Source organism: Fulmarus glacialis, unplaced genomic scaffold (genome assembly GCF_000690835.1).
Source record: "Fulmarus glacialis isolate BGI_N327 unplaced genomic scaffold, ASM69083v1 Scaffold48267, whole genome shotgun sequence".
Lineage (NCBI taxonomy): Eukaryota > Metazoa > Chordata > Aves > Procellariiformes > Procellariidae > Fulmarus > Fulmarus glacialis.
In genome coordinates this window covers 2,985-27,993 of record NW_009223450.1, presented here as the reverse complement: position 1 = coordinate 27,993, position 25,009 = coordinate 2,985, and the positions used below count along the sequence as shown (strand labels likewise).

The following is a 25,009-nucleotide window of genomic DNA, read 5'->3' as shown; positions in this document are numbered from 1 at the left end:
AAACTATTCTATGATTCTATGATATGCTGTTTTGAGGGTGGGAGACTAGTTTTTAAACAGATGCACAAGCTCTTTACCTATGCCCCCAGTTAAATAAAACCTAGCACCTGCCCAATCACAGAAATGGACAAAAATCACTCTAGCTAAAAAGCCTACTCCTTGGGCACTGAAATGAAAAGGAGCAGCAATTTAGAAGCTCTATTTTCGTTCAATCACAGAACAATTCCGGTTTTTCTTTTGGTCTGAGGATAGACACAGGTGAACAGAATTTTCCTTCATAACACATCAGCTGATTGCACAAAGCCTACATATACCATCAAGTGGCTGCCAGGAATTGTACCAGCTGTAGACTGTAAAATTAAAGGTGGGTTCTTCAATAGTGTGTGGATAATAACGCATTATTCTCACTGCAGCCTCTAAAACACCTCCCATGAATTCTAATGGTACGATTAATCCAATGAAGACTACTGCAAAGGTCTTTATATACAATTGATATAAAAAGAAAGCTGAAAAACTTGCCTGGATGAAATAATAGAGAGACTTCCCGTATTTCCTCTTGAATTCACTCTTGATTTTCAGCATGTCAACCTCGCAGCGGGAGACCATAATCCTGATCAGAACCTTGTCACGGGTTCCCTTGCCCTACAAGCAGATACACATTTAGAACTGTAATAGCTGAAATGTGTAAAAGGCCACTGTACCTAATGGTAAGACAGCAAACTACAGGCAACTGAGAAGTAGCAATAGAAGATAAAATGAGTTATATCTTCTAACTAAGGTCATTACTATGATCCAGGAATTTGAGCATGAACATACCTTTCTGATCAGCAGTGTTTGACCAACTTCCAGTCACAAATCTAGCTACTTAGACTGTAAGCAGCAGTTCTGGTTCACCAGGAGGTCTTCCTGGTACTGCCTAATGCCTGTCACCAGGCATTTCTCTGTCATCCCTTTTCTTCAGAAAATGTTTTGAGGCAAATTTAGTGTCTTATTTTGGCACTTCAATAAACAGCTTTTTCTGCTATCAGCTCTTGATTACCTGCAAAAGATGTGTCTAACTTTTCTAATTATAATCAACTGATCTAATACAGGTCATTATTATGAGACCCTTCCCTATATTTCCCTATATCAGATGCATCTGAATAGATGGTCTAGGCTCATAACTGTAAAGAATGCTTTTGAACAACACTAAGTCATTGTTAATTTATTCACACGCCAGTCACACATAAGTGTGTGAATAAAAGTGCCTAAGGAGTCAAAATTTGATGAAACAATGGCAAGAAAAAAATGAGTAGAAAGAAAGAATAGTCTTCCCTACCTTCATGGAATCATACAGTCTGTCCGCAAAATACAGCTGCTTGTTCTGAATGCACTGGACTGAAGAGAGAAGTAAGAGTAGTTAAACATCCTGCCCATACATGGAATAGCTGAACACAGAATCCTGGAACCATTTTTAAAGACATGGTAAGTAGTCAAAATAAGGTTTTCAGCAAAAGTTTCTCCAAAGGGGGACTTAGACAAATTATTTTTACCTGAGTTGTTACTTAGAAGTTGTTTGGCTAAGCTTGTGATTGAACCACAAATGCTTACAATCCAGAAAGTATTTCCCTCCATCGCTAGTATCATTTGAGAATGCTAGCCCTCCTCCACACGCACCGCAATTCATTCTTCCACTTCTATAAGCAATCTCTTTTCTGAAAACAGTAATTGTATGCTAATCCCTTTCAAGGATGAGCTCTGTTTATTCTCCATTTGCATTATAGAGCTCTCAGTTCACCCTTAGTCTGAAATGGATTTTCCTCTTAAACTTGGCGGCATCCTTGTCATCTTCATCTCATGCCACAGTACCGGCCCTACACCCTGCCTCCCCATTTCAGAGAATTCAGTGCCAAATCAGCTCTTTTATTAGCCTCTAGCATCCTCCACTGCCCGTCGTCTTCTCTCACACACACACTGTTCTCTCTCCAGCCTACATCTATACTGAATACTTAATGTGTTCAGCTATAGTTCCAACCTTTTTGTTTGTTTGGGGAAACAAACATTAAGCCTCTATCAAACAAAAGTGGAACTAACAACAGATCACAAAACACATGCATTTTTATTTTCATCTGGAAAGCAAGGTTTATATTTTGCAGAGGGCAAAAATATGCTACTTCTCAATACCTGTAATATCCTAAAATATACTAATGGATCCAATAATGCCAGCACGTCCAGTTTATTTCTCATCCAGCAACACAGAGGAAGCTGGGCCCTATCCTTATCATGATACACTGCAAGAGCACTGAAAAGATCCTATCTTCACTTCAGGGTAACTCACCAAGATTAAGGAAGGCATTCTCCAAATCTCCCTTAACCTCCTTCTTGATGCTCTCCAACATATCATATGGGCTGTAGCTCTTGTACCTGTCAAACACTATCACAAGAAAGAAAACAAGTGAAATCAAAGCCAGACCAAGAACTGGTAAAAGTAACCACTCAAATCAAAAACAGAGACAGCAATGCAGAGACACATGATTAAAAAATACCTGTCCAAGTCCTTCTGAGAACTTTATCTTAAGTACAGCCTAAGTTTGTCAGCTAATAGTAAAGTTCCCATGCTATGGCCTTTTTGTTTTTCTTGAACACCTCCATAAGCTGGTAAAATACCATCTTAATCCGGTACTGGTATTTTTTGAAACAACAGTGATCTAGGCCCTGAAAAGAAAAGTCTTCAAATGGCTTTCCCATGTGCTTCTTCCAGCAATATGAGAGCTGCTTTTGAGAGTCTTCACTGTCAGACTTAAACGCATGATATAGCTAAGCTACCCTAGGACAGAAGAAAAAGCTAAAGGACTTCTCAAGGTCTCCTGCAGCCGTGTTTTCTAGATTTGTAACATTTTTGTTCTCAGTGTACGTGACATGTAATCGAGTATTGTTACACCTGTGTAAAAAAAGAGCTCTACACACATTCAAACATGAGATTAAGACATCCACAGAAATAACTATATTTTTGGAAAAAAATTAACAGTTTCGACATGGATTAAGATTTATGAGATCTCCTATGTTTTATGAGTGCTTTTCACACTCATTTCAATCATATCTGGGACAAAATAGTTACCACTTCCGTATAATTTTCTCTTATAGGAAAAAAAAAAAATGTATCTGTCTCTTGAATGGTACCTTTCTGCAGGTGGGGGACACTTCTTTCAGTCATAATGTTGATCCACTTGGGGACATCAGTTCCCTTTCTCTTCACACCCGCATCATAGAGCTCCTGGGGTTAGAATGAAAAGCAAAATCAGGAAAGTCGGGAGTTACACAAGAAGCCATCGCAAATGTATACAATTTCCTAACTGGAAAACAAGCACTATTGGAACTGCGCAGTGCGAGAAACACAAAAGGACACATGGCTGGGCAGACCACCAGGACAAGATCTATGGATCTAATCTGAAACTAAGACTAATTACCTCTATCTATAGGTTTTACTCTGTGTTTAGCTCTGTTTACCTCAGCAGAACTGCTCTTGACAGATACAGATGTAATAAACAAGCATTAGCAGCCACTAAGTTCAATGATACTTCTCTCAATCTTACACAATTATTTGGTTGAACCAGCCTTCACAATGTATGTGTTTCTTTTTGTTAAAGACTTTCTTTCTCAATATGCCCAAGGGAAATACCAGAGAGCTTCTGTATCGGTACTAGTGGGTAAGTAGACTGTGAAAACTGATAACGGAAGGTATCAGGATTGCAAGTGGCAGATACCTTGATAGCATGCAAACATGACTGTGCAAGACAATCTGAAATATACACACCTACTTTCATACATGCTTCTCACTCCCGTAGTATTTGTACTTTCAATATCCCTAAAAGCTTGATCAACTTAAGACGTTTAATGGTCATTACCAGCACTTACCCTAGCATCTTGGTCAATCAGCTCATAATCAATCACAGAGGTATCTTCACATCTTTTGCCCTTCAGACAAAGATAGCAGTATTTAGAAGAGGTTTAACAGACAGTAAGCAGTTTGCTATATGCATATTCTTTTCTCTTTGATTTTTTTTAATCTAAATTTGCTAAATGAGGAACAGTATGCTCCATCCCCATTATGAAGCTGCTGCTATGAATGCTGTATTTCTGTCAAAATACTTTGCCCTTCAACATTTTTAATTTTTTTTCCCCCCAAAGACAGTGAAAATATAGGGCAATTTAAAAGCGAATCAGAAATCCAATAGTTTTACTGGCAGCCATCAGTCAGTTACCAAAGGGCAGGCACATTACGAAAAGTGGAAAAATATGAACAGACCTACCTTGGCCAGGGCAACCATTAGCTTGCGGAAGTCACCAGATGTGTCTGATATAATGTCCTTTTCCAGTTCTGTCTTGTACACTAGAAAACAAGAAGTTCTTTTCAAGTAAATGGTGTCCTACAAATACTCTTTTACAAGAACAGCAGCTGCTAATTACTGTGGTTTATGCACATAAACAAACAGCTACAATCTAAGTCAAATGTGGAAGACAATGAAAACAAATGCATGCTTGCATACAACAAAACCAACATTGCTACCAGCTAGTCATGAGAGTTCCCATGCAATCAAAGTCTGTCATGGAAAGATAACACGAAAGCCTGAGAGGGAAGGGAATATTGTTTTAAGCTCAATATCCTGTTAGATCATTCTTAGCTACCAATGAATGTTTGCTTGTTTGATAAACATAGCATTTAGGCTTTCTCCACTTGTGGATTTATGACTGGACAACTGCGATTACAAGTTTAATGCAAAAGACAAAAGCTGTTATGATAAATCAAAAGAATGCTGTGTGTGTTTCTGGTCTGGTGTCTAAATATTTTCATTGCTTTCCAAGTGGTCATACTCTATATTGCTACAAAATCACATTCTCTCTTCTTTTCAGCTGCAACCTAATCTACAGCAGCAACATTCTCTTTGCTGATACATAATTTTTTTTTCTATACTGGCCATTAAGACTACATTGGTTTTGCTTGTCCTTTTTTACTTAGCCAGCACCTTACCAGAATTGTTTGACAACTATTAAGCATTAGCATACAGCAGTTTTCTACATTTCAGTCTATTTGTGATGAAGCTCAACTCTGAAGCTCAGGGAGACAAACAGGCACTGGACAGCTGCACTATTGAATTGCAATAAACCCAAACAGAATGGCCAATATAAAAATATATAGGCAATATTAAAAGAAAAGTAGTATTTTTTGAGGATGGATCTTAGATCACTCGTATCTACTTATAATCAACTAAGAATTATAGCTTCAATCAGATAACATGCTTTTGAAAAGCTGAAAAAAAAGAATATATGCTTTTATGAAGTTTTATTTCATGTCTTTTCTGGCAGGTCTACCAAAAAAGCTTACAAGCATTCTTCAGTAGATTTAGATTCACCTATTTATTACATAATTGATCCTAGAATCCATAAATCTAACATCATTAATTGTCACTGTGCACAGAATGCATGTAGCTTACAAAAAACTCATTTAGACACAACTTATATGAGTAGTAATTGTTCTCCAATTTGTTTGCCACCAAGCAACAAGACGAAACTATATAAACACACACAAATATCTAGGACACCAGGACGAAATAGTATCTTATGTCCAAGTGCCAGAAAATCAAAGCAGATGTTGTGTGACTCTCATAATCAAATTCATTCACTGAGGGGAACTTATCCAAGTAACTTCAGTGTAAAAACATAGTACACTGAAACTTTCAAACCAAACTTACTTTCCCTGTAGACTCTGTTAATTTCACTAAGCTCCTGATTTGTTCGTGAGCAGATGATTTCAATGAGTGTGTCTTCATCAGTTCCCAGACCCTGCAACATAGGTATGATTCAGTTAGGTGCTAGAAATGAACAGGCATTCTTGAATGATTTAAAAATATTTTACAGACATCTCCTTTCTCCCACTCTAACAGTTTCACAACCATTCAGTGATATTTTTTGCTAACTGCGCCTGAGAAACCCCAGATGGAACATTTTTAGTTGCCAAATACTACTCCAATAGCTTTGAGATCCTGTAGATATTATCTCTGGGCAATCTGCATTTGCTGTGAGTGTCTGTAACACCCAGTGCCCTCCCCACCAGCATAAGTGGATGAGATCAACTTATCATGGCCCACGTGTGATTGTTTTCTGTCCATTGAGAGCACAGGAAGAAAATCCAATTCTTAGCATGCAAATGGGCAACAATCAACTTGTTCTTCCCTGCTTTTCTTCGCCACTTGCCTCCATACAACTCCTCCACTATAAATGCAAAGCCAAGGATGACACCATCATTAGCCTTGGCCTTGTCTCCAAGCCAGCAAAGATTTAAGCATGTTCTGAATTTCTAGCTAATAAATAGCCCCTCTTGAATTGTCCATATTTTCCATGTACTTCACAATGGACAAATACAGATGAAACAATATTACTATTAGCTATATTAAGAAATAAAAATGTATTTAGTATGATAAACTAAATATTCAGATTTTTTTTTTTTTTTAACAAGCTGAATTAATTGAGAGGTCTTATATAACATTTCAGAGCCACTTTTGTGATCAAGGTCAATGAAGAATCAGTACTTTCAACTAAGCTGCATTACTACTGTTTAAAAAGTAATATAGGTATCAGCACTATAACAAAATTACAAACCACATCAAAATGTATCAGTTATCAATTAAGCCTTATAGTAACTCAGATACTCCAAAATAATGTGGCTTGATCAACGTGCTCTAAACCTTGTTCAATTACTTTATATAGATAAACAGCCAAATAAAAAAAAATTTAAAAATTGCTAACAACACTGCAATATTCTTGCTCCTGGAGAAAGACGGGAAACTCTGAAGGACAGGCTCAGAACAGAAGACTAACTTGGATGAGCTGAAGATGCTTCTCTCTCCAGTGACCACTAAGGATGTCTGGGTTACTAGTTGGTAAAGCCATCTGGCAGCCAGATACCTCAATAATTCGATAAGAAGCTTTTTAAAAAATAGACTCCACTGGTGATTTTTTCATTCTGTTGTTTCTTTCCTACCAATGAACAGTGTTCACGCTAATCTCATTACCCTCATCTTCCAGCATCACCAGCAGACAGAAAAAACACTCTTATGCCTCCTGTTAGGATGCTGTTTGTTAAGCCCATCTGTAACAGAATGTCATTTTGTACGTGGCAAAAATGGGTATGGTTTCCACAGGACTCCAAGAGGAGTCTGCTGGGTAACATCTTAGGAAAACTTCTCATACTGCAGCCTTTCATATGTGGAAAATGGAGGTAATTACGTGGAAAACTACCCTCTTGGAAAAAGTGTCTCTATTGAAAGAAAAAAGAGAGAGAGGACTAAACCCAAGCAATTTTATAAAAATGGCTCACAGCTAAGAGAATTAGAAAAGCTTTCCACAGAGTGGTTCTAACAGGTATCTGGGAAAGAAATGAAGGCTAACAAAATTTAAGATTTTCTAAATATTTTTTAAGTATTTCATAAGAATGTGTACCAGAAAAATAATTAACTCCTCAATGATGACTTTGCTTTACCCAACTTTGATTCCCATGTCATAGCTTATTATGCTCTAGGTACCAAGTCAAACTTAAGCTCAGGCAAATTCAGAACATTAGACTAGGGGCTTGGGAGTTGGGAATAGCTGACGTATGGAGAGAATAGAATATTCTACATTTGTGGCTACTCTGAGGTAATAGCTTGGTCTTTGGGCTGTAAATACAGCATAAATGCTATGTGGTCATCCTAAATGTAACATATCAGATATAAGACATTAAAAAAAAAAAAAAAACAACAAAAAACCCCCAAACCAAACCAATCTGATTCACAGTAAATTATGGATAGCCTCTACTTACACCAGAAGAGGGCAGCATCTGATTACTCAAAGAAGGGATTTGGCCCATAATTAAAGAGTTACCATCTCCATACTGGGTTGGTTTTTTGGGTTTGGGGGTTTGAGGGTTTTTTTTTGGGGGGTGGTGGAGGGGGTGGTTTTGTTTGCTTATTTGTTTTTTAACTCCTTTTTCATAGTCTGGAGAAATTAATTAATTGGTTTTTTGTCTTGTTCTGATTTCAACAGACATATTTTAATACTTGGGTTTTAATTATTTTTAAAAAATTAACCTGATCAAGAACATTCAGAATTTAAGTGATGATTATAAATATAAATTCCCAAACTTTACTTTGCGTATAAAGGTGAATGCACTGGCATGAGCACCTCTCAAAGTCTTGTTTCAGTAGCCTGCAGAACGGATATCTCTAAACTAGCAATCTATTCCACACTTGCCTGTGATTGTAGGGGACTGAACACAGTGACTCACTGCTGCGCTGTTTCTCCAAAGACTGCTTTTGATACCCCATCCTCCTCCTCCTCGTGTTCTATACAGAGGCAGGTCTGGTACAGGATGTTCTTTCAAGATCAGTGATATGACCCAGTAACTGGAAACTACTGTTTAATCCTATAAATGCTAGCAGAGGATTTAATGGCTCCAGCTAACAGCTGCTCTCTTAACAGTTTTTTGTGCTATGAACCTGTATATTTCTTTTTAAGAGCAGTCAGCAAAGCAGCAACCAGCCAGAGCAGCCTATCAGTTATTCCTGACCTGATGAAAATTATTTTTTTCCTTAAAGAGAGGATTTAATTAACAGTTTAAAAACCACATGGTTCCAGAATTTCTCTCATTTTGGATGCCTTGGAGCTGGATACTTAAACTGTAGTACTAAAAAATATAATAATCAGTGGACATGTTTGAAAACTGTGGCCTTGGATATATGAAGTCCCTACTCATTCTTGAGACAGCGACATCAGACTAACATACTTAAATTTCAAAGCTCATTTACCTTCATGGCAGCTTTCAATTCAGAGGCATCATACTGTGCTGGTGTCTTCAGCAAGCCCAAGATCACTGCCTCCAAATGACCTGATAGAGCAGACTTGAGCGCTGCAGAAAGTTCCTGTAAAAAAGAAGGGATGATGGAAGAAAAAAATTAAAGCTCACTTCTGATCTCCAGAGAATTTAGCCTGTAGTGCTTTAAGTCTCCAAGCTTGCAACACTGTTTCTCACACAACTGACAAGGAAACAGAACATAAAGAGCTCTTCTTTTGTGAAAGTCTAAGAAGGAAATTCGGGCAAAGGAATTCTTTCTCGTCCTTTGAAAATAAGAAGAAATCCACTGGTGGCTGACAAAGTGCTGGGAAGCATGGTGCAGACACATCTGAACAGCTCCTCTCCAGTCTTGAAGCACTGACACTTTGTCGGAGCTAACAGGCACAGATGGATCTGAGTTTGATTCCCTGCAGTCCGTGCTTCTCCATCATACTCCCATAGTTTTCCCAGTAGCACTGTGTAATTTGTGTTTTTCCTACTATCCCAGCCCTTTACTAGCTGAGACATTGGAAAATTGACTGCACAGTTATTCCACTGTACAGGCCCAGTTCCCAAAAAGCTAGCTGAAGAGAAAAAATTCATCCCTGAGCACAGAAAAATTATCCCTGTCTTCAAGGAAACTATCAGAAGAGTGTAGCCAAAGTCTCTATTGTTAACTGTCAGTCAATCCTAGAGAAAGAAAGCGTCAGGTATGTTCACTTCACAGAATGCATGCAAATCTGTAGCAAATAAAGTCAGAGGCATATCCTCTTTTGTGGGTTTCAGATGCAACTTGAATAATGCTAATTATCAGCTTCATTGTAGTGTAGTTACAAAGTTGAAATCTCTGGGACCAAGTCTGGGGTTCACACAGATCAATGTATTCCCTAAGCTGAAGTTAAGTCTAGCATTCAGAAGAGAATTGCTGCATTTCAATTGCTGGTTTCTACACTAACAATTTGTGAGCTTGAGGGGCAGGGAAAAGGGGGTAGAGAAAGTGACCTCAGCAAAATTGCAGAGAAGTTTGTACCAGAGAGATAAAGAGCCAAGGCACTTAGTTCGTTTCCAGACTCACCCACTTAATCCAGGGCACTAATATATGCTAATACTGTACGCACTTACTGCATGGATTGACCAAGATAGCGAATGGGGTTTGGGGCATCTAGTTGCTTTAGTCTAAGAAACATTTTAGTACAGTAACTCAATTTTGGATACAATGTTCCATAATTTATTTTTGTGAAAAGAGGTTCTTCAGACATCAGCTGAAACAGCAAAGATACCGCATCTCTACAATAAATTTCAGGAAAATGCCATGAATTCCAATTAGCTGAGTGAAGTTTTTGCCATCTTTGCACTTTGGTGTGAAGGCTGAAGGAAATACAAATCACTGCAGTAGGATTTACCAAAATAACTGCCACAAAACACCTCGAAGCACCTGCCCTCATATTAGCAGGCTTCTGGAGAAAGAAGGTCTTCTCCCCCTGCCAGGAAAGCAGGGTCTCCACTCCGCCATTCTTTGCCATGGCTAGGAGTGCTCTAAGAGAGAAGTGAGAAGCAGATAACTGACAGATACCATTAATTTATAAATAGCAAAGAGAAAAGGCTTTACTAAGTGTTCCAAATGAGCACCTGGCTATTAGCAGTTCATTTCAAAGTTAGAGATTATTGGCGACAGTTAGGACTGACCAGACTTATATGAAGACACACATGCAGAAACCCCAGTATTCACTGGTAGCTCCATTAACGCTAGTGATGGGGAAAGACTGTGTAGATCAAACACCATTCCTCAAGATTACCCAGAGTTTCCATTAGACACAGCTCAATTCAAAGGAATGAAAATAGAGGTAGATTTGAGACTTTTAAAAATTATAATGATCTATTGAGAAATCCTGCAATGCACAAAACGAGCAGCCTAGTACAACACAACACATTGCCAAAGAAATCTGCACAACCCGTTGCCAAAGAAAATCATGAGATACTGTCCCTAGAAGATATACCTACATGCCTTTTCATATCCCACTTCCTTCACTCTTGCCATTCACTTGTTTACTTCACGGAGTAGTTTCTACTGCAAATTTCCATTCTTTCTACAGATTGTTTTATTCTTTGGCACTTGTTAAACTTGATAAATTCAGTTTGCTCTTTGGTCGCAGCAAGGAAAAAAGGTGAGAGAGAAACAGATAAAAAAGTTGCAGTTGTGCATTTCTGTGGTCATGCAAAACATTTAACAAAGCTTTAAGTGACGCATTTCACTACTAGGGTCCGCTTATATGCATGATTCTCCCAGTGCCCACAGGGCGTGACCGCCAGGGTGCAGATGTGTGCACACATGCACGCGTCCAAGTTGTGTGTGCTTCTGCATGTGCCTATATCAGCCATGCATAAAAGTTGGTGAATTTCTGAAATTTAACTCTAGATTTACATTTGGTTTCAGATGAACATTCTGGGCTCCTATTGGAGGACTACCATTTGGGGTCTGGCAAACCTGAAAGAGATACATTCATCATAATCCTAACTATAAAAGTTTCCTCTTTTTCATGGGCATAAAACTTCCATTATAGTAAGATTCTCAAAACTTCAGAAGTCAAGAGAACGGCTCTTGCCTTCCAGATAGCAAGACTCCTTATGCAGAATTCTGCACACATTTTACAGATTTCTCTCCATCAATAGATCAGTACCTAAGATATTTCTGACAGGATAATATCTAGTGATAGTTCAACTCATATCACTTTGTTCCACACCTGCAGTGTTTGTAGCACAACTGACTGCAGTCTTTTCTCATTTAAGCTAGCTCTGTGAACAGAAACAGAATACCTTCCTTATGCTGAGCTGTCTTAACAAAAAAAAACGAACCAACCAACCAAACAAAAAATCAAATCAATCCCCTTAAGCATCTCCCTTTCATCTGTTCCTTCAAACTGAGGCATTTCACATCAATGGCTTTTCACTATTGTTTATTTCATATTTCATCAGGGAATCCTGTGGCTGGCTAGCTGATATCGCCCATCGTGATTTCTGGAGCTGCTAGGAAACCACCGTCTCCAGCAGACTCCAGACCCGGTTGTGCATACTCAACAAATTTGGAAGTCCCACCAGTCCTTAACTGTGACAGCATGGACAAAGTAGATGCATCTTTAATTCAGCAAAAAGATAAACCAAATAATACTTATCTCCAGTTTACACCCAGTTTACTGTGAAACATGCAAGCCCTGAAAAATCTAACTGTCCTCAAGAAAAATATTCAATACTTGGTATTTCTTCACATTTTGCTACCTTTTTGGTTCTCCTCTGATAGGCAAAAGCAATATCCTGCCTCTGTTCATTGCTGCGGTTTGTCAGGATGTTGATGATGGTGACTTCATCCACACCTACAAAGATATAAGACAAAGAGTTAAAGAAGCTTTCTTGTTACTGTTCTCTTTGTATTAATATGTTCTCCGACACTCAAAACATAGCGTATGTGCTATCTGGAGCAGAGCTCAACAGCTCTTATTAGTACACGTCATGTCTGGCCTTGGACAACCAAGGCAACCAATTAATTAATTAATTAACTGGCAACCAATTACAGCCCAGATTTTTGATGTGATGCAGATCTTTGTATACACAGGCACGTATACACCTCAACAAAGTCTAGTTTGCGACCAGCTTTGCTACTTCTGTTTTCTGCTTCACTTGTGTGTCTGCGTACTTGTGTTCAGTCACTCAGTAGTCTGCAAAACGTTGCTCAAGAACACAGGCTTTAAAACTGACATGAACTTGTACTTACTAAAGCCTGCCCTGTCATTTCAGCAGAGTGTTTTCAATTAAGGCTTCCTAATAAAGCAGTTGTATTTTCTATTTAACCTATAGTCACTTAACTATCACTCCAAACATAAAAATGGGAAAATAGAACAGTATATTTCATTCGCTCAGCAGCTCAGAGGCTCAGGAGACAGAAGGGTTTTTTGACACTGGAAGAACTACGTATGTGCTACTTTTTTTGAAGTCATCACTCAAAGATCCATGCTGAGTTTTAACTAGCATGCCTAGAGGACTTGGACGCTAAAACTCCGAACCTATCTTTTAAGTGAACTACATATCAGTAAAAGTTTTGTTTTAAGTCAAGTTTTCCAAATCCATGCACTTAAATGCAACTGCAGGCTGAATGCAAGGAGATCATTAAGATCTATTGTAAGTTAAAAGCCATCTAGGGTTAGATACTCTGGCCGTCAATAGAACATAATGCACACTGCAGCTTTAGATCCTGTAGGGGTCATCAATGCAGGTCAATGCATATAGAGAAAAACTTTTATGCTGTACAGGAAGCAGGATTTCCAGATATTATTTCCTAGATACAGCTACTTGGTACTCTTATGTTATTTCCAATGCAGTCTTGTGACTTTTCCACTTGCTCCTGCCTACTGCTACTAACTTGCGCTTCAGATTCCCTCTCGTTTCCCGGCTTCACTTGCTGTTTTCAAACTGGATTCTCCTGAACTTGCATTCTTTGGACTGGCACAGTTCTTCCTCTGATCACAATTCTCATCTGCAGCTTGGTCTTGGCAACTCAAAAGATATCCCGGAGCCTGGTTGGACTGGAGGCTCTTGAGCTTCTTGAGATGAACCTGGACCATCTGACTTACCTCTGTATCCTGTGATAGGGCTCTAACCCAATGGACATACAGTTACCACACCCTGCAAACATCCATGCCTCTCAAAGCGCTCTCTGCAAGGACAGCTGCCCTTTGTTTATTCACATCAACAGAAAAAAGCCAAACAAGCTGTATTTATATTCCTTTAACTAAGCATTAAAGTCATATTAAATACTTTCTCTTACTCTGAGAGCTTATAGAAACTGCCCTTGCAAGAACCCAGTCTCCATTACTCAAAGGAAAATGTTTAGAAATGCAAGCCCCCCTGCCACAAGGTAAAACGAAAGAATTGTTAGCAACAGATACAAAGCAGCCAGGGGAAAAAAAGAGTTGGAGTAACAAGTAACAAAAACAGTGTGACACACTTTGACTGAATGTATCTGAACAGAACTGAAAAAGTCATCCCAGGTGCACTTAATCAAAAGGTAGGTGGTTGAAATTTCCAAAGGCCTGGGTGAGGACATACTAGCTTGCTCAAGTAAAATCTCATTTTGAATTTAATTTTCTTACTCTGTTTAAAATAGCAAACACAACTAACTTTTTGTAGGACAACTATACTCTTTTTCTTAGAATGCCTTGCAAAAAGATACAAGTGAAAGAATTTGAGTCCCCTTCCCCAATTCTCCTATGCACATTTACGTCTGTATCGCTGAATTCAGCCCCTAGGTAAAATGTCCGTTTTTATTTAATGTTCATTATTGGTTAACCAAAGCTGTCTGGACATGCCATTCAAACACAGGTGGTGAATAACAGCACAGCTGGAAGTAAAGTCTTCCAAACAGAAGAGTTAGCACAGCTTATAAGTGGATGGACAGAGGAGACAGCTAGAACAGCTCTCATTGTTATGCTCAAATATCAAGCTATTTGATACACATAGCTATGCTGTGCAACCATTTGTTTTGGACTATTTCCAGACTGACTGGATGAAGCTTAGAAGAGGCAAAACTATTTCTAAATACTGCACGTCTAATACAGTGCATATTCTTCTGCAACAGAAAGATAATGTATAACTAGTTATTTTTTCTGGTGAGTTGCATGCCAGGTTTTGAAGCAAATAGGTGGCTCTAAACTAGAGGTCAGAACAAGCCCAGAGTTTCGACTCAGGTCTCTCCATTTACTACCAGTATTGTGAATAGCTTCTTTCACATTTGCATACAGATCAGTGTAAATGATGATTTTTTGATAAAAAACAGAAAGTAAGGACTAGATCAGAAGCTACCAGCAGGACTCACATCCCTGCCAGAATCCATCTACATTTTCTTTACTACCCTAAGCTACCTTACAGCAACTTGAAACAAAGGACTGCAACAGATATTATAAAATTAATCATATAAAGCGTGAATATTGCAAAAGACCTTTTAGCCCCTAGCTACAGAATCTAAAACAATGAGTCAAATCCAAAATTCCTTTCTCCCTCTTCACCACATTTTTCATGATGAAATATTGTACTTGATAGCCTCACGTCCTCAGCTCATGCTGAGGCAGACCTACATCAGTGCTCTTATTCACACAAGCTTGGCCTGCAAAAGTCAAAAGGCCCTGGAAAGCATCACATGTCTGAGTTACAAATTTTGGTTTGAAAACATGCTGACTGCACATTTCAGCCATAATCTACTCCTGCACATTTTAAAGTGTTCCCATTTTACAGAAGACGACAAATTCTCCCAGTCCAGAAATGGCCACACACAAACAGACACACAGACATTGGGCCTTTCAGCTGTTGCAGGGCCACAGCATAAGCCAATGTCTTAAGCTTTTTAATAAATTCTAAATTTAAACCATTCTTGGCATTCAAAAATGGCAAATGACATTTTCAAGTTTTATCACAGTTGTGATAGATTAGAAGCCCACAAATGACTGCACCCAGGCTTCTTATTTGTATGCTTTGTGGATGGAAATATGAAGTTAACTCATTGCTCTGGCATTTAACGGAAAATAAGTGCTTGTACTTCACACTTGGGAATCATGCTGCATGGACAGGATGCTGACTCACATCTGCTGAGGTGGGGTGGAGCAGGAGAGCAGCTCAAACATTTTTCTTTGCTGTTCACTAAAATCTCTGGAAGTTTCAAAGTAATGAAACAAAAGTTTATTTCCAAATTTATTCTGGCTGGGCAGATTTTATCAGTGCATTTCTATCAATGGGCAACTGAAAATTAGACATTGTGGCTCACAATTTTTTTTAAAACAAGGAAATTCCTTGCAGATGGAAATGTATTTGATGGGGGGGGGAAGTAGATCTAAAAAAAAAAAAAAAACCGAACACCTCTGATTAATTACAACTGTTCTTCTAAAGGAGGCAAATCTGTTGCATTGGTACGATCGCAGTGTTATGGCTCATTCAGCAAAAAAAGAGGAAATTAACATAACCAAAATGATCAGTTAGAGTTTTTAATTTTTTTGGTTTAAAAGACACTGTACTTGAATTTCCATGGGCCAAAACAACAGCACCAGCATTGTTCTGAACAAAATGGATGATATGGACATTCTCTTAACTTTCTAGGACAAGGTGAGAACAGAGCTAACATACTTTCATTTTGTATGAGCTGGATACATTCACTCAGCTCATTTACTGGAAGTCTGTTCTCTTAAATTTCATTTTCAAAGACAGCACGGACAGAACACCAGAAGCTATTTCTGTCCTAACAGCACCCAGGTTCTACAGAGATCAATCTACATGAATGAATGAAAAGGGATTGCAGCTGGCCTCAAATTATTAGTGGGAGATGTACGTGATTAGCCCTTGTGAGACCTCAAACTATTGTGTATCTGGTACCAACACCGTCCTAGGACTATTTGACTGAGCTCATGATCTGCAGTTCTCCTGATCCCACTGGAATTAAAGGCAAAAATTTAGATAAAATAAGACCATAATTTCAGCTCTGCTATTTTGCTTAGCAAGATTTAACCAAACCCAAACCGTGTTGCAATGAGATATTTCTTTACTGATACTATTAATATTCTGAACATGTGACTGATGCAGTTTGGTGGATTTCAGGCACTATCCTCTCCCACCAGCATGCCAGCAGATTTCCTCTAAACTTTTACATCGTAACATTAAAAACTCTGTTAAAAGATACGGGCATGTTGGATACACTATATAAACAGTGAATTCAATCTTACAGAAGATCCCTGTTACAGTTTACACTTCATCGTTGTTTTACCAATTTCTGGATATAATGAATTTATCACAGATGTATGTTCTAGGCACTTTCCTACAACAAACCTGTATTTGAATTCTGCCAGTCATGGAATAAAAAAGTATACCATGAGACCTCAATAAAAGGTTGTGGTTTAGGTTGCAAGTAATTAGCTATTCAGAACTTAGTCTGACAATAAAATTATTTAACAAAGTATTTGAGACACACAGTGTCACAATGCTAGGGAATAACTCTGAAACAGAAAAGAGATACTTTAGCAGTCTGTTTTCCTACAAAGAATTAAAAGGAAACGTAACATATGCTCCACTAATACTCTCCTAGTTAGTTAGTTTCTTCTATTTAGGCTCATATACTTGAGCTAATCTATACACAGGGCACAGTGGAGCATTCTACAGAAATTAAACAGCCTCTTGTCCTATACAGCAAAAAGCCAACATTTACAAAGGGCACGCTAAGGCACTAGATGAACTTGCTACAGAAAAACTACACAGCATAAAAATGAAACTGGCATAGCAATGATATTTATTACAAAGGGAACAAGCCAGAACTGTAACAAGTTATTTGCATTACACAAACTCTAGGTTGAACTATTGCTAACTACAAACTGGTTTTATATCATCTAGAGCCATTTTTGCACATCTCCCGTTCTAGGCTGTTGGATATATATAAAACCCCTGCATTTAATTCAACTCCACTCAAAGCCCAGCAAAGGGCTGGGCAATATATTTGTGCAGTATAGTTTCTGCAGATAGATCTAAGCCCCAATAAACACATCACAATATTTCCCACAGTTCCCACACTAGATAAATAGATGGCTAATCTCTGAGGAATTAATCTGAAGAGTGTGAATAAATGCTGGAATATTTAGATGTTATGTAGAGCAGAACAGTCAGACACTCTACCCCAGATCTTTGCCCTAAAACAAATATACAGCTGTTGTTTAGCCAGTAAAATAAGTTTCACCCATTTTACATACAATCACCAAAACGGAGATTCATGAGACTGATTCAGAGAGTTTGCATTACTGGGAAACAGCTGGATAATTAATTAGACGGTAACTTTTCAAAACTGGCCCGCCCTGACCGCAAATACTGTACTTGCACATTGTTCATACAAAAATGCAGAAGGTATACCCAAATGATTTTTCCCAGACATAAGACTCCACGGGATATAATCTCCATAGCACTGCTACAAAGGATAAAATTTGAAAGACTACTTTGATGATTGTGAAATACAGGCGCATTATAGCATGTAAAGACCTAGATTTTCGAAACAAAGAAAAGGCATGGGTTTCAGGTACCAGGAGTCCTTTATCCTGTTACAGAGTAAAGCCCCCAAAATGCTTGGTTCTTACATCCATGTTTTTTTGAAACTGACCACCCCAACTACAAAAAGAGCTTGCGTATATATTTACAACCTGTTATAGCTCTCTCACTGTTTCAAAACAAGATGAACAAGTCATATTACTCCTTACAATTCTGTGATAACTTAACATTGCTTATTTCTACCTTCCGCATACAATGCAAACTAATTGCTAGAGAGTCAGTGATACTTCCTAGGAAAAAGGTAGCTGTTGTGGGTAGGTACTGTTTGTTCATTATGAGTGTTCTCTTTTTAGCTCAAAACCTATGAAGATATTTCCCAGAAATATTTTAAAACGTTTTCTTGCAGAAGAATTTCCCTGTGTAGCTGTTTACATCACTGTTTGTAGAAAACCAATTCTTGTTTCGATGATTCAGAATTTTCATTTGGAAAAAAAAGTATATATATTTTAGAGAGTTCACATTTTAGCAAGTTTTCTGAATTAGCAGACGAAAATATCCTATAACCAAGCATTTGAGGTGCAAGGAAACAGTACTTGGCAGAAGGGTCCCAACACACTTTTTCTTTATTTCCCGCAGGAATACTTCCTTTGAGACAGTCTTCATGGTGGAAGATTCAGTATTAAATCCATAAAGAGATTCTCTCCTTTAAAGCCACCCTCCCAAAAAAGCTCCTGGATAACAAGCTAATAAGCAGCGATAAGCTTAATCCTACAAACATGCATGTCCATGAATAAGTTTCCCTATTATTTATTCAAAGGGTTGGGAATCATCTCTCATACAATGTTTCCATGTATCTTAAAACCAAACTCAGCAAACTCCTTATCTTTGCTGGAAGAAAGTGAAAAAATGACATAAGCTTGACTTTCCTGACTGGAAAAGCTTTTCTACTGCCTAGGATATTGCAATTTCCTTTTGCATTAATTAACAGCTTGAGTGTTAAAAATGTGTAAATTTGTACCTATCCTGAAAGTCTGATGGTGTATTTGACATGTTTAGGTTTGCCCTACAATCAGAGCTGTAAAAAATTATTAAGTCTAGACAAAACTCTACATACACACAAAGCATCTTCTGCCAAACATGATGACATTGACTCCTGTCTTGCAAGAGGTTTTTTTAAAATAAAAACAAACTATAAAATGATTCAAAATCAGAACTGAACCTACTTTAATGAGCAGAAAAGGGATTTCTCCAGTTAAATTAAGAAACCTTGTGAAAGGAAGCCTCATGCTTGTTAGGGAGGGGCAATATTTTACATTTTATAGCAAGTCAAACATGTGCTTTGTGGGCACTGATGGAAGACTCTGCATTTCGTTCTGTTGAGAAACTGTTTGGCTTTTAAATGTCTCCCTTTCCTGACATGTAGGCAAAAGACTTGGCAGTTCCAGCTACACCCAGCTGTTGCTTCTCTGGCCTGGAGAAAGTCTGGAAAGTGTGGCACACCCTTTCTCTGTTACAGAGCAGGACAAGACAGAGGATCACTGCCCTGGGAGTACCACCAAGGTATTACTCTGGAGTTGTAGTTCATACTCCCTGTACTCCTGATCGTTTCAGTATACCAGGCTTTTCCATGCAGCTGCATCTCTCCCCTGCTCCATCATGGTCTCCTACCAGTCAGTGGAAGTGGTGGATCCTGGCACTCATATAAGGAGATGGAAGCCTACCTGAGAGCCTGGCTCAGAGAAGCAGAGGACTCTCACATTGCCCTTGAAATACTGCAACGCCATTTCAGAAATCAGATTCTATTGTTTCTAGGACCTTCTCTGACACCAAATTAATACAAGATACATGAGCATTTAGTTCAAAACCCAGGAGAAAAATGTTCAAACCATCCCTATTCAGCTGTCTGGAGAGCTGAAAGGAAGGAGAAATGTCCAATCCAATAACCCAGTAGAAATCCATGATTCAGAGCTTGGTCCCAAATAACTGTCACAGAAGTTGACACTTCATTCTCAGTGGCAGAAAAGTAGTAGAATTTGAAGTACTAATGAGTCAAGAGAAAAAAGTGGACATTTTCAGTGACAACCTCAATGACTCTTGGCCACAAACTTCAAAAGCATATTCAAAGCATGCATTTACAGAGTTCAACTTGGTCAAGATTTCATCAGTGAGGTCTGAGAAATCCAACACTTCCTAAAATAGGTATCCTAGAGTAAGGATATGAAAACGTTGGTCTTGAGACACAGTACCTTTTTTTTTTTTTTTTTTGCACACTAGCATTCTATCTTACAAGTAGAATCAAAGCCACAGCCCACGTTCCTCACCTTTGGTCTTGATGGCTGTTTCCAGGGCTGCAGCATCCCGGTCAGCATCAAAATTTGAGTAGGCCTTAACTGTGGCATATGCACTTGGTGGGAGAGAATGCTAGAAGAAAAAGAAGAGAAACCACCTCAGAGTTAAATCACGTAATCCTGTCCTTGCTGCAGTTAATAAAACACGTGCCTCTTGGTTAACCGGTATTTTGCCAAATTTTTAAATACAAGGACTACCATCGGGTATCTGTGAAAATGGAATTCTGCTAAGAGACACTGAACTCTGTTCTCCTGATGTGTATTGTCCAGAAATCCACTTACAGCCATGCTTATTATAACAAAGAATACATACAAATAGATATTATGTATTATTGCAGCAAAAACCTAACACATTCCAAGTTTACTCGCTAAACCTCAATCTTCCAAAATCTGGAGTATTCTGGCTAGATCTGAAGAAAATGGACTGCAGAAAGCTAATTCAAAGAAGGTTTAAATATCTGCCATGAAAGTCTGAAGTATTGTAGATTTGAAGCCAATACTTTACTTTCGATTGCAGGCTACAATTAAAAAAAAAGTAGAGGGAGATGGAAGATTAACAATGAGTAAGTCAGAACAAGTTTTGTGCCCTATCTCATAGACTTTAAAGGTAACCCCCAAAAAAATCTTTTTAAGCCTATCATTCTAGAAAGCACAAGTTACTCACAATCTCCTTTTGAAACTCTATGCCTGCAGATACTTGATTTAAGCAGCACGAGGCTAACAAAACCAAGTGACATTTCAAATTACCTCTGCTAAGAATAAGAGGACTTGCAGGCAAGTTTACTTAGTAAACAGTTGTAACATTTTAGAAGTCACTAGATTTTATCACCTGTAATATCCTGAAGATTATAGCTTCAAATAGGAAGTCACCAGAATAGAGATTCAACTCTTCTCAGCTGCTTCAGTGTAAGCTAACAGTTTAGCTTGTATCACCTCCCATGGGCAGGTTAAACTAAACCACAGATTTTCGTATAAATAGCTGAGAAATATTCACAAATCCTACTCTGCTGAGTTCAATTTAGAGACCTAAACCTCTGGCAGAAAGGTGTAGTGACTAACACCTGAAATTGCCATAGCTGCTTCCTAAGTGAATGAATGACTAAGCTTTCTTGGTAAACATCCTTGGAAACTTTTGTTTCAGTCCCTTACTCCAACAGAATGCTGGGTTCATAAACAGGACTAAACTATCTTAATATCGGAGGATCTTTTTACATGCAAATTGTTAAAAGGAGGACAAATTTTAACTAAAAAATTCCATTGTTTTTGACTACATTTGACTCTATCGTCACACTGTCCTGAACAGATTCCTCTGGCAGCAACCACTGTGTCTTCTTGAGACAGTCTGTGTTACGCTGTGGAAATGGGAAGTCAAAAAAGCACCGATAAACTGAACCATTCTTTCTTTTGTCTCTTCCCATCAACTCAATCGAGCAAAGTGGCCCCAGTTTGGCCCACAGCCACACCACAAACACAGCCTTTCCTGTTAGCAGATCAAATTGCTAACAGAAACAGTAAATGGAGATGTGCAATGCAGCCTCAGAGAAATCTGTGCGCCTGAAAGATTCCTAAACCAAAGCCCATTAGTATACACAATCATGTGGCACTTCTATCTAATCAACCAGCACTGCTGGATAATCTGAAGCAAGTCACCTGGTGAGCTTAGCAAAGTTGGGTACTTCTCCTTCCACCCCGCTCTAAGTATTATCTAAGTCATTTGGATAGAGCATTTTACTGTAAGGTAATATCATACATAGAAAATAAATAGCATATTTGCAATTTGGGAGCCATCTTTTCCTCTGTCCTCCCACCCAATGCATGCAACAAATTGGATTCAGATCCCCTGACACTGCTCAAAAGACCCAGGAAGCACCATGTACCCAGGAAAGACAGAAACCTTCTGCTGGCTACTCTACCAGTAAATTGACCGTCTTCAAATTCAGCATCCACAAAGATTATGCTTTACTCTCTCAGGTGACTGTCTTGAGTACTTCAGTGGAGTAGACACAGGTCTTATCAGGGTGATTATTCTGCCTCTGAAAAACAGCCATTTAAATTCCAGACTGTATGGTCTCAAATTACTCTGGCACACTACTGTACCACAGTACTGGTACTGTATGTTTTCAGACAATAGAGTTTTTCCAACTGACTTTCCATTTAGTAGTTCAACAGAAAATTTTCCAGGATGTGGCAGTAAAAGTCCAGCTAGTATGTAACTGCACAAGCAGTCTGGGCCAGACTAAAGCACAGAAAGATTATTTTTTTTTTCCCTCCCCACATATCTAGCGTGCTTCAGAGGTCCTCCAACTGGTTTACTTCCTCCGAGCTTGATGAATTCAATCCTATTGGGAAAAACAGAACATGAGGGAGAAGTATATATCACTAAGATGAAAGCCGAAGAGGCTTAATTTCTTCTAAAAAAAACAGGACCCTTTCAAGATATCTACATCTCAGTATTCCCTGTCCTCAAAAAAAAAATCACTAGTCTTGTTTGAAAACTGAGTAACTTGACATCATCCGGCAAGTAACCCATAAAGTCTTGACTGAAATACAGGCTTCCAATTCTCAGTGCAAAGATGGAGCATATGATGAAGCATAACAGCAAGATCTTTGTTACAGAATCTTTCTATACTCTCTTGAGGATAGATGCAGAAACTGCAAGCATACATTAACTTCAGCTCAACTCCCTCCTTTTCTTAAAGGAAGGAGAAAATAATACCAGGATGAAGCAAGCAGGCCAGTTTCTTCGTCTTGAAACAAATCAATCGCTGTACTACTGATGCAGAATGCACAAATTCCTTACTGCACAAGACAGGACTGGGGTTCAGCTGTGGCCATTCTATACCCTCAAGGTTAAAAACTTTTTTTTGCGAAAAATGGGTGGCTGAAGTACTGTGTTTAACATCAGTTAACTTGCTGAATCATTGCTTAGGGGAACTGGACAAATCCTTTATGCAAACTAGCTACTCAATAATTCTGGCTTCCAACTTAGGATCTACAGAACAAACCAGCTGCCTGGTATTTCTAACAGTCTACGGCAGGATTATTATGAAAAATACTGGCATGGAACAGTATTCAAATTTGACTTTTGCAACTACTCACAAGCATCATGGAAGAAACATTTCTGCCCTTGAGAATAGATTGCTCAAATATTATTCCAAGAGTAATTCTCTGTTGAAACAAACACGGCCAAGAAATCTAAAGAGTTCACTGCTTTTGCTGTACAAAATCAGCATTGTTACTTACAGCGCACTAGCCAGTTCTTTGCAACAGCTCTTTCACAAAGATCATATGGTATGATTTATTTTGCAACAACTAACAAAAATAGGCAAAAAGTTTGCTTGTACCGAGCTCAGATCTGGAGTTACCGGCTATAAAATTTAGAAGTATAGCAAGTTTATAAGCAACATGATGAAATAATACATGGATAGGATTCACTTCCTCTTCAGTGACAATCACAGAACCACAAATTAATGGCATGAGATCCTGACACTACACTGGTAACCCTACCATCTAATGTTGCAACGTAAGAAATCAAACAAAGAGTGTGTGGCTTTCTGGTATATTTCAATAAAACTATCAAGCAAGTGCAGGTGTGGTAGAAAATACACAATCAAAACCAAGATTCTTTACGCTTTTCAAAACAGAAAAATGAGAAAAGAAGTTTGAGAAAATAAGTGTTTTCAAGAGCTAGTTTGGTTTTGGTGACAACCATTACAGGAATAAGATCCCCAAGATTTTAATTCCCATTAAGTAATGTTGTCCATTTTTAATTGAAAAAAAAGAAAAACAAAAGAAAACTCTGAAGGTATCAGCAAAACCGAACACATTTCCATTTTCTCTTATCATCCTTAACTCACTTGTTCCTTTGGAAGAAAGGGGGACCACAGATGCAAACTAGCCATTCAGTTTGTCCTGTGATGCCTTTCATATGGCCCAGCACATGAATACTGCTTATGCTGCTGGCCAGTTAGAAGCACTGTCATTAAATCTAGTCACCTCATAGAATTATCCTATGGTTTACAGCTGCTTTGTGGTTGAACACTGATCACTGCTGACTAGGTTTTTAGTCAATGTAAGTAGAAGAGATGTGTGGAATCTTGTAAACTGTACAGCTCAGTACAATTGCTGGTAGAGAGTCCTGTAAAAGAAACAAAATGAGGCATTTAAGTAAAACAAACTTTTCTTGTTTAGATAATACTACTTACATCTCCTTCAAGGCTGAGCTTGCTTAAAATTTCATGGACAGTAGACATCTTGAAAGAATGCTGGAGGAAGAGGAAAAAAAACCCACATAAGTAGATTTGAATATATTTACAGTTACATCAGTGTGTTATATAGTCCTGAAACACTGCAGCACTGAAAGTGACATAGTCCAATGAATCTGCTAATACCAAGCAAGAAAGCAGATTTAAGAGTTTCCAAGCCACACCACCATTAATAATGCAACAGAGAGAGGTCTTCATTCTATTGTACAATAAAAATTTCTTTCCTTCTTAAAAAAACATTTCTTCTGCATTTTAAGTACTTAAACTTAGGAACTGGAGAATCTCTACCTTAGAAACAGAATCAACTAAGCCTACAACTCAGTACCAGGAAAATTGTGCAGAAACATTATAACCTGGTCCAGCTCAAAGCCAAAAAGCAGCAACAAGTAGTAGCATTTAAATCAGACACTCAATTCCTCAAGTACTATGGAATACATTGAAACTATTTATATCAATGCAGACATTTTATAAAACCATAATGATGTTCAATCTTT

The 25,009-nt window shown here is 38.3% G+C and overlaps 1 protein-coding gene across 1 annotated transcript; it reads right to left on the bottom strand.

Moving 5' to 3' along the window:
* Positions 1 to 519: 519 nt before the first annotated feature.
* Positions 520 to 24,513, bottom strand: ANXA2 (annexin A2; the record flags this gene model as incomplete). The annotated part of the gene is made up of 11 exons (XM_009581799.1): positions 24,456 to 24,513; positions 20,224 to 20,323; positions 12,119 to 12,213; positions 8,820 to 8,933; positions 5,730 to 5,820; positions 4,290 to 4,369; positions 3,895 to 3,954; positions 3,160 to 3,253; positions 2,318 to 2,413; positions 1,319 to 1,377; positions 520 to 642 (listed from the first exon to the last, which is right to left on the bottom strand). Coding segments are annotated over exons 1-11 (960 nt in total), but the record flags the coding sequence as incomplete, so codon positions are not given.
* Positions 24,514 to 25,009: the final 496 nt, after the last annotated feature.